This window comes from Varanus komodoensis, unplaced genomic scaffold (assembly GCF_004798865.1).
Source record: "Varanus komodoensis strain SLA01 unplaced genomic scaffold, ASM479886v1 scaffold1, whole genome shotgun sequence".
NCBI lineage: Eukaryota > Metazoa > Chordata > Lepidosauria > Squamata > Varanidae > Varanus > Varanus komodoensis.
In genome coordinates, this window is record NW_025335268.1 from 25,481,842 (window position 1) to 25,494,511 (window position 12,670).

General features: G+C 41.1%; 1 protein-coding gene across 4 annotated transcripts in view; it reads left to right on the top strand.

Annotated features, from left to right (window-relative positions):
* B3GALNT2 (beta-1,3-N-acetylgalactosaminyltransferase 2) overlaps positions 1–12,670 on the top strand; it is a 33,735-nt gene that overhangs the window by 6,346 nt on the left and 14,719 nt on the right. For 3 of the 4 annotated variants that reach the window (XR_006413736.1, XM_044420076.1, XM_044420090.1), the window contains exons 4-5: positions 400–596; positions 1,740–1,835. Coding sequence is in view for 3 of the 4 variants with exons in the window: in XM_044420076.1 (XP_044276011.1) it covers positions 400–596; positions 1,740–1,835 (293 nt within the window). In the remaining variant the exon portion in view is untranslated. The remainder of the gene's footprint in view (positions 1–399; positions 597–1,739; positions 1,836–12,670) is intronic. The other variant, XM_044420083.1, reaches the window with a different exon arrangement.

Sequence of the window (12,670 nt, forward strand, 5' to 3'; positions counted from 1 at the left end):
TAAACCTTGTAATTGCCACAGTATTGCTCATTGCAGTACTACTATACTTAAAAGCTCTCAAACCGAAGGTCAACTATTTCCAGGCAGTTGTGACAGATTTAACAAAGTACGCACGGCCCCTTTACAGTAAGCTAGGAAATAAGTCTACAATCCTTTGTACCACTCTTAATTGATGCAATGCAGGAAATAAATTGGATATACTTTCAACTAAATGTGTTAAGGATTATGGTATAAGCTGTTTCTTAAGTACATTATCCACTGTATTTGCCAGTGATGGTAAATAATATGGAAGCATTTGCATCCCTTTTTAAATAAGTGTATTCCAACATTACTGAGTTGTGACTGCCTTCTTCCTACTTTAGATGGGCTTGTGTTGTAGTCTTTATTATTTTTTCCCAGTAGTTCTGAATCAAGAAATTGAAGCTTTCACTTTGCTAGAGGATGATACTTCAGTGCTCTCAGAAGACAGAGTTGTCAGTGTGCATTTCAAAGTCCTTTACCCAATCGTCATCACCAGTCTTGGGGTGTTCTACGATGCTAAGGGTGTAGGATTCCAGAGAAACATCACTGTGAAACTGTACCAGGCAGAACAGGAGGTATGCTGCTGTAGTTCTCTTCGTAATATGAAATAAATCTACAGCTTTTTAGGCAATTAGACGCTAACTGTAGCATCAGTTGACGGAGAGGTAGCGGGTGACAGTGCAGACCGAACATGCAGCTTAGGTTGTAATGCTGTAACCTGCAATCCGTTGACAATTTATTTTTCTTAAAAAAATTAATATTCTGAAGTAATTAGAAATGACTAGGTGGTGTCCATGGAATGTGTATGTGGGAGGCAGAGTAGTTACAAGAATGAAGTAGAAAAAGAGAATCAACCATTTTTATGACTTACATATGCTTTGTGAATATTTGGCAATATATTGAGGAGGCCACAATCTCTGGCAGTTTTTTCCTGCTCTGAAATAAAGAGGCTTATGGCACAGAATAAGAAAACACAGGCACTTTTCATATTAGGCCACCAAATTTAATTTTCTTTCAGCTCAGAATGATCGCTCATACTGGGATTTTTTGTTGTTGTTGTTTTTCTCCTGTAGGGCTTAGCTTGCCTTCTTTGCTTGTTTCATATGCAGCTTATGAAGGATTATGCATCTTATACCTGTACTTTGTTTAGAAGATTGTATAGGTTTTCCTGTAGAGTATTTTTGATGGATGACCTATATTCATTGCAGATTTTTAATAAACTGTTTTGGAAGTGTTTGCACCCTAAATGTTGGGAAAAAGATACAGCCACAGTGTAGGATTACAGTGTAATCCTACATGTTTATTCAGCCATAAGACCCACTCAGTTTAGTGAGACTTACTTCTAGTTTATTAATTTTGTTTATTCCAAGCTTTGATTCTTTGAATCCACTGCAGTTATTGATTCATTGAGTCTATTTTACTGACAGACATAGGTGCTGCTTGCTCATATCGGACCATTAGTTTAAAAACAGGAGATCTGTCAAAGATGGCAGCATGTCTTCTTTTGATTTATATGGAATATTATTCTCCAATGGAATTTGTATAGGATTTTATCAAGACTGTTCAGGCTGTACAAAAGGCATGCTGGAGGTTGCATGCTCTTTTTTGTTTTAAGTCAGTTATAGTTCCCTGCTGTAAATCAGCTAGAAGAGTATGAATGCATGCATTACATTCATGATGTTCATGGCTTACAAAATGTGTTGCTTATTGTTTCATAGGAGGCACTCTTCAGTGCTCGTTTTAGTCCACCTAGCTGTGGAGTACAAGTGAACAGACTTTGGTACAAACCTGTAGAACAATTCATTCTGCCTGAGGTATGTGCAGCATATAAACTGGGACATATAAAATAACAGTTTCTTACTACTGACATTTTTTCATCTATTCAGATTTGTTCTCCCTTTTTCTGTAGTAATTAAATTATTAGAGGCTTTGAGACTGTGAAATTGCATACATGGTAGGCACTAGTAACTATTTCTTCTTGCAACTCAAAGAAGTATGATTCTTCCCTTTTGTAAGTAAACAAAATCAAAATAACTTTTTATTATTACATTACATTTCTATATCACCTGTAACCAAAGCTGTCTGGGCGGGTCACAACATTTAAGTCACCCATCCAGATTTCAGTCAGACACTTAGCTTTCAAGATTAGGCAGGATCAGGCACTTTAGGCTTCACAAAAGCTTAGGGAGAACTCTTGTGCATCTTTCGATAGAATAAAGGCCTACAATTCCCATCTGCCTGAGTCAGTATCACTGGCTGGATGGATGCTGGGAGTTACAGGACTTTTTTATCTAAATGTGCATAAGAGTGTGGTATTAATGATGTGTGGGGAGATGTGTCTTGAGGCATCGTCCTACTCCTGAGTAAATACCCTGCTCCAAAGTTCCTTTTCACACTGTTTTATTGTTACATGTCCTTATTGTTAAACATCTCTGAGTTCACCCAGAATGAAGTGTTGAGCCCTCTCTAACACACCTTAGTCTTTACCCTGCTTATAGCCCCCTTTCCTACACCAACTCACAGGCAGATCACTGAGGTTCTTTACCTACTGGTGCTTTTCCCATTGCTCCATCAACTAAATCTCCGGCCTATGCTGTCTCCTAGCAACCAGCATTACCTCATCAGGGAGGGGACCTCTACATCTGACAGACTGTTCAACTCTTGGTGCACGTGCTGGCCAGACCCCAAACCCTCCTCCTGTTCTTCGAGTGGCAGGTCAGGGTTCTTGTCAGCATCAGCTGCCAACTCCTCCTCTTGCTGAGTTATCACCCCATTCCCACCAGATGACTTTTCATCACACCCGCCAACCTGGAGTAACCCTCCTTGTTCCTGAGACATTTCCTGACCTTGATCTGATACTGTAGTTTGCTGACATTCCAGAACTCCTTTGTCTTTACTGTCTGAACTCCTATTCCCATTGAAGGTCTAAGCAGGTAGCACACATCCTGGCAGCTTTTCCCTGTGCATGCACATGACAGGATGTGACAGTATAAACTTTTACAAGAATTGCCTCCAGGCCATGGTATAAAGGTAGTGGGTTTTAAGCAGCCATTGTTCATAGATTGAAAAGAAGAGGTATTATATTCCAGGATTTTGCAGATTAAAGTCTGATTCACTGTTAATGCATTGGAGAGTGAATATATTAGCCCAGAGAATGAAGTCCAAGACTTAAATTTGGAATCGATTCGTAACTCAAATGAGCATGTAAAAAGAGCTGTAGAGTGGAAATTCTTTTCATAGCTGATATTCAACCTGCAGAACTGGAATATTAGGAACTTTGATCATGGACCTATTTGAGAATAAATGAGGGAAAAATTAATTCCACTTCCTTAATATTATGGAAACAACTGTCAATGAACAGAGATGTATACAATAAATATATAATGGATTTTAAGCTTAACAGATCTTTTTAATATTGGTCCATGTTACCTCCTTCCATGAAGAACTTAAATGAAACATATAGATAGTGATATGGGCTTTCTTGCTACAGCTGTGCATGCTATGACGCCACAATTGCTCTTGCTTTTCCATTGCATGTTCACAGCTGTACAGTTAGGTTTCATTTTAATCCCTATATTGCAGTCCCTTCTGTGTAAAAAATGTGCAGTGTATGAAAGGATGCTGATTTTAGTGTTTAAACTAATTTGTGTCTTACGGTGCAAGAAATAATGTGAAGAGAGCTATATAATGTAGCTTGTTTGGCAAGAAGACAATGTAGAAGGAGTTGTCCATTAAACTGCTTTCATTAAATATGTATTAAGGTTCCTCCTATGTTGCCAATCTCCTCTTCTCCATAAATCGTTTTGGTATGGTCTCATTAGTTATATTCTGGTTAATATAAGAATATATATTCTTATAAAAAGAATATAAAATATTCTTAATTATATATATTCTTATATTCCTCAAGCTTTTCTGCTACTGGTTGGGTTTGGATACAACATAGAACTATAGTTTAGTATTATTTGAATGTCCTGGATTCCATTTTCCCCTCTCCTCTTTTAGCATATCTGTTACTTTGAAATATTGGGAATGAATACGCAAGGACTGCAACTAGCAATTTGCAAGTGTTGGAAGTGAACAAGCCAGGATTTAAAATCATGGTTTGATCTTGGCTTCTTTGACAAGATAATTGTTTTAAACCAGTCTTGACCAAACTAATGTCTCCAAATGTTTTAGATTACAGCTGTCATTAGCTCTGTGTAGCATGGCCAGTGGTCTGTAGTCATGGATGCTGGGAGTTACAGGCTAAACATTTCTGAGAGGCACCAGGCTGTGGCAGGCTGCTTTAAACCAGGCACAGGCTCCAGATAGATTGACCCACAATCTCATGATTATCACCAAAACTTGGCTAAGACTTCTGGAATTGTAGACCACACATTTGTCCACCCCTGCTTTACACTAACTACAGTTCCTCAAAATTCAAATGTAATGAAAAATTGTGGTTAGATAAAACATAGAAGCAAAAGGCTCTGATCTTCTTGCAGTCTTGTAAGATGGAACCATGTGATTTCAAGGCACTTTCATGTAGCATTAAACCATAGTTTTGCATTGCATCTGACAGCTTCTATACTGTTGAATAGCTGAAGCTCTCTAGGTGTTTTACATATTGTTCATCTAGCAGTATTAATAAAGAAGTTTATTAATGTATCATTTAGTTATTCATCTTATATAGTTAATTTAATATTGTTATTAATTGTTGTTTTTATTACTATTAATTTTATTGATATTATTTTTATTGCTTTGTTGATTTTATTGTGTTTGATTGTATGTAAGCTGGCCAGAGAACCTATGGTTAATTGGGCAGCATATAAAATAAACAAACAAATAAATAAAATGCTATTAAATCTTAACAAAAATGCTAAGAATTAGCAACAATTAAGAATAGCAGCAACAACAAAAATATACAGTGAAAATAGTCTTATTAAAAATCACATATTAAAAAGGGCTTGGCTATCCCAGTACATTTTTAAAAGCCTTAGCAAAAAGGGCCATCTTAACCTGGCACTGAAAAATGGCAGTTTTGGTACTTAGTAGGCTTCAGTGGGGAGGTCATTTATAGATGGGGGGCCACCACACAGAAAGCCCCTCTTCTTGCTATTGCCCTTCTGACCTTCCTTGGAGTTGGCACTTGTAGGATGGCCCTGGATGGTGAACATACTATCCAGATAGATTGCAGTTGGGAAAGGTACTCTGTCAAGTGTTGTGGTCTTAAAATGTGTAAGGCTATATAGGTTAAAACTGCCTTGAATTGTGCTCAGAAGCATGCAGGCAGTCAATGCAAGTGGACCAAAACTGGTGTTACATATTCGGACCTGCAGGTCCCTGTTATTAATCTTCACTAGCTGCATCATCTGTACAGTTTTCCTGGACAGTTCCATGTTGGAGATTGCTAGAGCATAGGTGATTGAAACCAGGCTGTCCCTGTCCAGATATGGGCATAGCTGGGCCAGCAGCTGAAGCTGCTAGATGCATCCTGTGTCACTGAGGCCACATGAGCCTCAAGCGACAAAGACAAATAAAGGAAATCCCCTACACTAAGAACCTGCTGTTTCAGGTTAATGATGACTATTATATACTTCTGATAGTAAATATTCTACATTTATACCTACATATAAAAATGGCATATTTATTAAAAATATATGTCTGTACTTAAGAGTACATACACTTTCCTTTTTCCTTGGAGGATTTAAATCATATATTGAGGAAAGGCTGTCTTTCAGACTGATTATCAGTAGTTGTGGACCCAAGAGACATTGTGTCTGATTGGTCAGAGGAATGGCACCTGGCTTGTGGCAGTGGCATAACTTGTTCAGATTGATTCAGTGTGCAGTCCTGATAAGCCACTCTGAGAACAAGCTTCCCTCAACAACCCAGCAAGTCATGGATTCTTAGAGTGGCTTGTCTCTGGTTTACAGACCATGCTGAATCATCCATTCCAAGTTTGGACATCAGTATAAACCACACTAGCACAAAGATTCATGCCATATTGTGTCTCATGAACCATATCATTCTGGGAGAGTTTGCATGATCACAGCTGGGGAAAAAAAGACATAGCAGCTTATGATTTCACTCTACACATGCCAGCTGCAAGTTTCTACTTGGCAGAATTACTGTTTCCTGGCACAGGTTGTTGTGACATCTGAATGTAGTGAGGGAGGATAGGATGGCTTATTTCCCCTTCATGATCATATGAACCTGGTCTCTATGAATAAGAATTGTGGGTGGCAAGCAAAAAGGAGATGCTAGACAGGAGCACTGTAAAATCTAATAAATATACTAGTAATCTGAGATTTCATATTTCAGATAATATGGAACCCAGTGTTGTACGTATACCTCCAGTTCTGGTTGAGGGTTGTTTTGAGAAACAGGAAACAAATATAGTTAAATATGATGCATATGTAAAGAAGATTCATAGAAAGACATAAAGGGAGAGCCTGGAACAATGTTACCTGTTCTAAAAATGGTTTGCATTTTTGTTTTGTGAATTGCTTTGAGCTTTGATTTGAAAGGTGGTTTATCTGATTTAGAAATACTTAGTGGTTTTAATATTTAACTTAATTTTACTATTATATTATGTTTTTATCCTCCCCTTTTTCCCCTTGAAAAGAACCCAAGGTGACATGCAATTTTCTCCTCATTTCCATGTTATTCTTAAAAAAACAAACAAACAAACCCGTCAGGTAGGTTAAGAGTCAGTGACTGGCTGAAAGGTATGAAGTAAACTTTATAGCCAAATAGGAACTTGAACCTGGATCTGCCAAATTCCAGGCCAATGCTTTAACACTAAACCACACTAGCTAGTTAATCTTTATAGGATTGCTTTAGCTATCATACTTTTACAAACAACATTTTATACCTGCTTTAAAAATGTTTGCATGGGGCAAATGTATATGTGTTGGACAAACAGATGTGCCAGAAACTGAGTATTGGCCATGTTTCCTTTTCATAAGAGCATATGACTGGAATTGTACTGGAATTTTTATTGAGTATATCTGGAATCATATATTGAAAGAGGAATTACAACATAATAAATGGAATGAGGAAACTGAGGATAAAACTGATCCATCTTTTGGGTTGAAGTGCAGCGTGTTTTTAATGCTCCTAAGAATGAAAGGAGAGGTGGGAAGGTTCAGAACAATAGTTATTACACTACATGGATTCCAGCTTATGAATGCTTTAGAACTAAGGTCAAGAAAGTCTACAGCCAAAATAAATAGTTAAACAAATAGGGTTTTAAAGAGATCAATTTAAAGTAGTATCAATTTGTCCCTGACTCAGCCATGTCTTCCATATGCTTATTAATGTGCAATAATCAGAACAACACATACTGCACTGCTGTACATTTTAAGCAAGCTGCATTATGAGTACATTGTATGGTTGTCTCCACTCAGATTGCGAAAGGGATGGCTTTAAACATAGTGAAAACTGGTCTTGGGTGTTATACAAATGTTTTCTTTTGATCAGTTTTAGGCCTGAAGTTTTCATCAGACAGTTTGCAGGCCAATATCATTGCTAAACTAAACTTTCTTACATGCTTCTTGGTGGGTAAAGGAGCATTTTGCATTGCAATGGAAATTTGGTTTCAGGGCCTAAAAATGCAAATTAATTAAGCTACATAGACACAATGTGAAGATATTACAGTGTCTTCCCTCTTCCCATGTCCTTTGTGCATTTTCACAAATGAAGAAAGGAATTGTATAAATGTATAAACACCAATATCATTCATAAAATTCTAAGTTTCTATCTTAAAACCTTGGTGTATTGGCCCCAGTTCTTGTAATCAGCCTGAATGAAATTGTAAGCAATGAGAACTCACATGGAGAAAACTTGAAATTGTTCAGGTTGTCTTTGAATCCATCAGTATTAGTATACAGCCTTCAGTGAAAGACAGAAAGGCAAAAGTTCTTTCTAATAGACTTTCATAGAGAACTCTATCAACTTTTAAGTTTAATTTTGGGGTAAAACAGTTGCTGGAACGGTTTCTCTCTCCCTCATCAAACACCATTAGAAAAACAGTGACAATTTTTTCTTAAGGAAGCAAGATCTAACAGTAGACTCTGTGGCTCCAGATACATACAACTGTGTGGTGTGTGTGGTATTTCAATAATGGGAAAACAGGCTTAAAAGATAAAAAGAACCTCTTGAGGATCATCGTTACAACTGGTGTTCTACCTGGCGACAGACACACCTGAAAAGAGCTTTGCAAAATTTTTATTCTCTTAAAAACATCTTGCAGAGTAAAACTGCATATGCAGCTTCTCTGCTGCAGATTCCCCAATCTCAACCAAGATAAAATTTGAGTATAAAGGGGAACCAGTTTCTGTTTTCCTTCTGGAGTTAGTGAATAAGTTGGGGAAGAGCTAAATTGGGAGATGGGGAGAAGGTATACATGGAAATATGCTGAAAAGCTATTGAATACTGGACACTTATGAGTGGGCTGCTAACAAATGGAGAAAAGAGTTTGTTTTTTTTAAAACAAATGAGATGCGTTTTGGAAGAGATCACTGAAATTAGTAATCTGACCATCTTGCCCTTTCCAATACAGTTATTGAGTTTTCAGCTGTTTTATTTATTTATTTATTTATGAAATTTGTATGCTGTCCAATTACCAGTGTCTCTGGATGGCTAACAGCATAGATAACCCACTCTGGCTGCAAATACAGTATTAAAATTCAATATTAAAACATATTAAAATATTGATTAAGTAAAAAAGTTTTTACTTGGCGCCGAAAAACATATAACGACGGCGCCAGGCAGACCTCTATGGGGAGCGCATTCCATAGATGGGGCGCCACCGCAGAGAAGGCCCTCCTCCGGGTACTCTGTCTCCTAATATCTTTCACAGAGGTTTCCCAGAGGAGGGCTTCTGCTGCCAATCTCAGGGGGCGGGAGGGCAAATAGGGAAGAAGGCGTTCCTTTAGGTATCCTGGTCCCAAAGCTGTTTAGGGCTTTATAGGTAATAACCAGCACCTTGAATTGAGCCCGGACTTCTATGGGAAACCAGTGGAGCTGATAGAGGATTGAGGTTATATGAGACTCCCAGTCCCCGACAGCATCCTGGCAGCTCCGTTTTATACCATCTGAAGTATCCGGACTGTCTTCAAGGGCAGCCCCACATAAAGCGCGTTACAGAAATCCAGTTGGGAAGTAACCAATGAGTGTGTTGCTGTTGCTAGGCAATCCTCCTCCAGGTAGGGACGCAGCTGTTGGATTAGCCGAAGCTGAAGGAAAGTGCTCCTCGCCACCACTGTCACTTGCGCTTCCAAGGACAGCTCCGGGTCGAGGAGCACTCCTAAGCTGCGAACCCTGTCCTTTAGAGGGAGTGCAACCCCGTCCAGGGAAGGACCAAATCATCTACCCAGGAGCTCGAATCACCCACCAACAGAACCTGGATTGAACTTCAGTTTATTGGCCCTCATCCAGCCCATTACCTCGGCCAGGCACCGGTTCAGTACAGCCACAGCCTCACCTGGGTTAGTTGAAAAAGAGAGGTAGAGCTGGGTGTCATCAACATACTGATGACTCCGCAACCCAAACCTCCTGATGACCTCCCCCAGCGGTTTCATGTAGATGTTAAATAGCAAGGGGGACAAAATGGAACCCTGTGGTACTCCATGGCAGAGTTGCCATGGCGCAGAGCCAATGTCCCCCAGCACCACCTTCTGGAATCGGCTGTCAAGGTAGGAGTGGAACCACTGCCGAGCAGTGCCTCCTACTCCCAGTCCCACCAGCCTAACCAGGAGGATACCATGGTTGCTGGCATCGAAAGCTGCTGAGAGGTCCAGGAGAACCAACAGGGACGCACTCCCCCTGTCTCTCTCCCTGCACAGGTCATCATACAGGGCAACCAAGGCTGATTCAGTACCGTGCCCAGGTCTAGAGCCAGACTGAAATGGGTCCAGATAATCAGTTTCATCCAAATGTGCTTGGAGTTGTCCCGTCACCACCCGTTCCAACACCTTGCCCAAAAACAGGATGTTGGCCACCGGTCTATAATTGGCGGCCATCTCTGGATCCAGAGACATCTTCTTTAGGACAGGCCTGGTTCCTGCCTCCTTTAAAGGAGTGGGTGCCTGGCTGTCCCTCAGAGAGGTGTTAATAACCTCCAGGATCCAGGCACCAATCCTGTGTTTGGCTTTGGTCAGCAGCCACGAAGGGCAAGGGTCGAGTAAGCAGGTGGTAGGACATACTTTTCCAAGCACCTTGTCCACATCATCGGGCTGCAGTAACTGAAATTCATCCATTAATATCTGACCAGATGGAGTCATTGGCATCTCCCCTAAAGGATCTGAATCACTTGTGGAGTCCAGCTCGTGACGAATCTGAGTGATTTTCTCCTTAAAGTGCTGGGCAAAGTTGTCACAGTGGGCCATTGATGGTGGTACAGGATCTTTCTTAGGGCCGGGATATATCAGCCCATGCAGCACTTGAAAAAGCTCCATTGGACAGCACTGTGAGGAGTCAATGGAAGTGGAGAAGAATTTCTTCTTCACTGCCCTCACTGCCACAGCATAGGCTCAATAATGAGCAAGTAGGCGTGTACAGTCAGATTCATCCTGTGATTTCCTCCGCCTACTCTCTAGACGTCTCCCAACCCGCTTCATCGCCCGTAATTCGGATGTGTACCATGGGGATGGACAGGCTCTGCCTGGCAGGAGAGGATGTTTAGGAGCAATCGTGTCAATTGCTCTGGCCATTTTCCCAGTCCACAGTTCAACCAGAGCATCAACAGGAGTGCCAGCTTTATCAATCGGAAAATCCCCCAGAGCCTTCAGGAATCCATCCAAATTCATCCGGCTCTGAGGGCGGACCATTACAACTGGGTCCGCACCCTTTCAGAGGGTAAGGCCAGCTCCGAGCTCAAACCTCATGAGGAAGTGATCTGACCATGACAAGGGAGTCAGACACAAATTCCTCACCCTCAAATCACCCTCTTCGTGCCCCGTCAAGAAAACCAGGTCCAGTGTGTGACCACGTTCATGGGTTGGACCTATGACATGTTGAGACAGCCCCATGGCCTTCATGGAGGCCATGAAGTCCTGAGCTGCTTCCGTCAAAACAGTCTTGGCATGGAGATTGAAGTCCCCCAGGACCAACATCCTGGGGGTCTTCAACACCAGGTCCGAGATGATCTCCGTCAACTCAGGCAGGAAGTCTGATGGGCAGAAGGGTGCACGGTACACCAGCAGAATCCCCAATCTGTCTTGATCGCCCAGTGCCAGGTATGAGCACTCTAGACCGGGTCTCGAGAGAACAGGAAGCCCCGCAAGGGAAATAGAAGCTCAGTAAATTAAAGCGACCCCCCCTTCCCTCCCCTCCAGACGTGGCTGGTGCTGAACTAGATACCCAGGCGGGCACAGTTGAGAGAGGGCTACATCCCCCCCTCTCCCACCCAGGTCTCTGTAATGCAAGCCAGGTTGGCCCCCTCATCCACAATTAACTCGTGGATGAGGGATGTTTTATTATGGACTGACCTGGCATTGAGCAGCAGCACCATCAGGCCCGAGGGGCGGTTGATAAGCTTACCCAGAACCTTCCGGTTGGGGGAATAACCAGAAGGAGGAACAGACATCTGACCCTCTTCCTCCTATGCTGACATGTTAAACCCCCAATGCCATATCAACTCTTGCCCACGCGCTCCCCAGGCAACCCCTTAAAAGCAGCAGCCAGATGTGGAGTCACTAAAACAAATCCAATAAAATGCAATTAAAACCCTCCAACCCACCCACTGCAAAACACACACACGCATCTGTTTTCCCCCATTTTTCAGGATGGAAAAAAAGACATATTTGCAAATGTAAAATATCAACACTGTTTCTGAAGATAACAAGATAAGATAGGACAGAAGGGCACAAGAAGAAGCCCCCTGCAACTACCATTAAGGTACTAACAGGGAAAAATTGTGATCAGAAGGTTTAAGTTACCATCCTGCCTGATGACTCTCCCTTGCAAAGCTCTCACTGTCTCCCTATCCTGTGCTTTAGACTTAAGAGAGAAACATGGTGTTGGAGACCTAGTGCTTGCCTTGAATCTGTTTATAACCTTGAGAAACATCTGGTGGTATTTCAAGCATTTTAAACTGACAAACGTATAGTACAATCCAGTGCATATTTAGACCAGAAAATGACCTAAAACTCCCAGCATTCCCCAACTAGCACCTGTTGGAGTGGACTGAAGTGTTAATCTTTTCTTCCTACAACAGAAACTAACATGGCTACTTTACTGAAAATGTACAGGGTTGTGCTTTAAAACAGCATGCAAACACTTGGAGTGGGGCAGCTGAATTACTTTATTGAAATGGAGAGAGAACTGTGGTTTTGCTCATCCTGACAGTTCAGTGGGCATTGGTGGGCTGTTCTGCTGATATAATACAGAATAGTTGCATTCTTTAATAACCAATTAATTGGTGTGTCATGAAATGATGAGGAAGTAAGGTGGGTTTGCTTATTTCTTTCCATCTAAAGCTGTTGATTGAGGAAATCGAGATTCTTTAATCCCTGTTAGTGATTTTGAGCAGAGAAAGTTTCTGGTTATGGATAAATTATTGTGGATTAACATAGTAGATAAAACTTGCAGCCTCAACATTTGCCTCCACTTGTTTCATTCATTGGGTTCAGACAACATGACAAGCCAGACTGAGGGCTTAGTT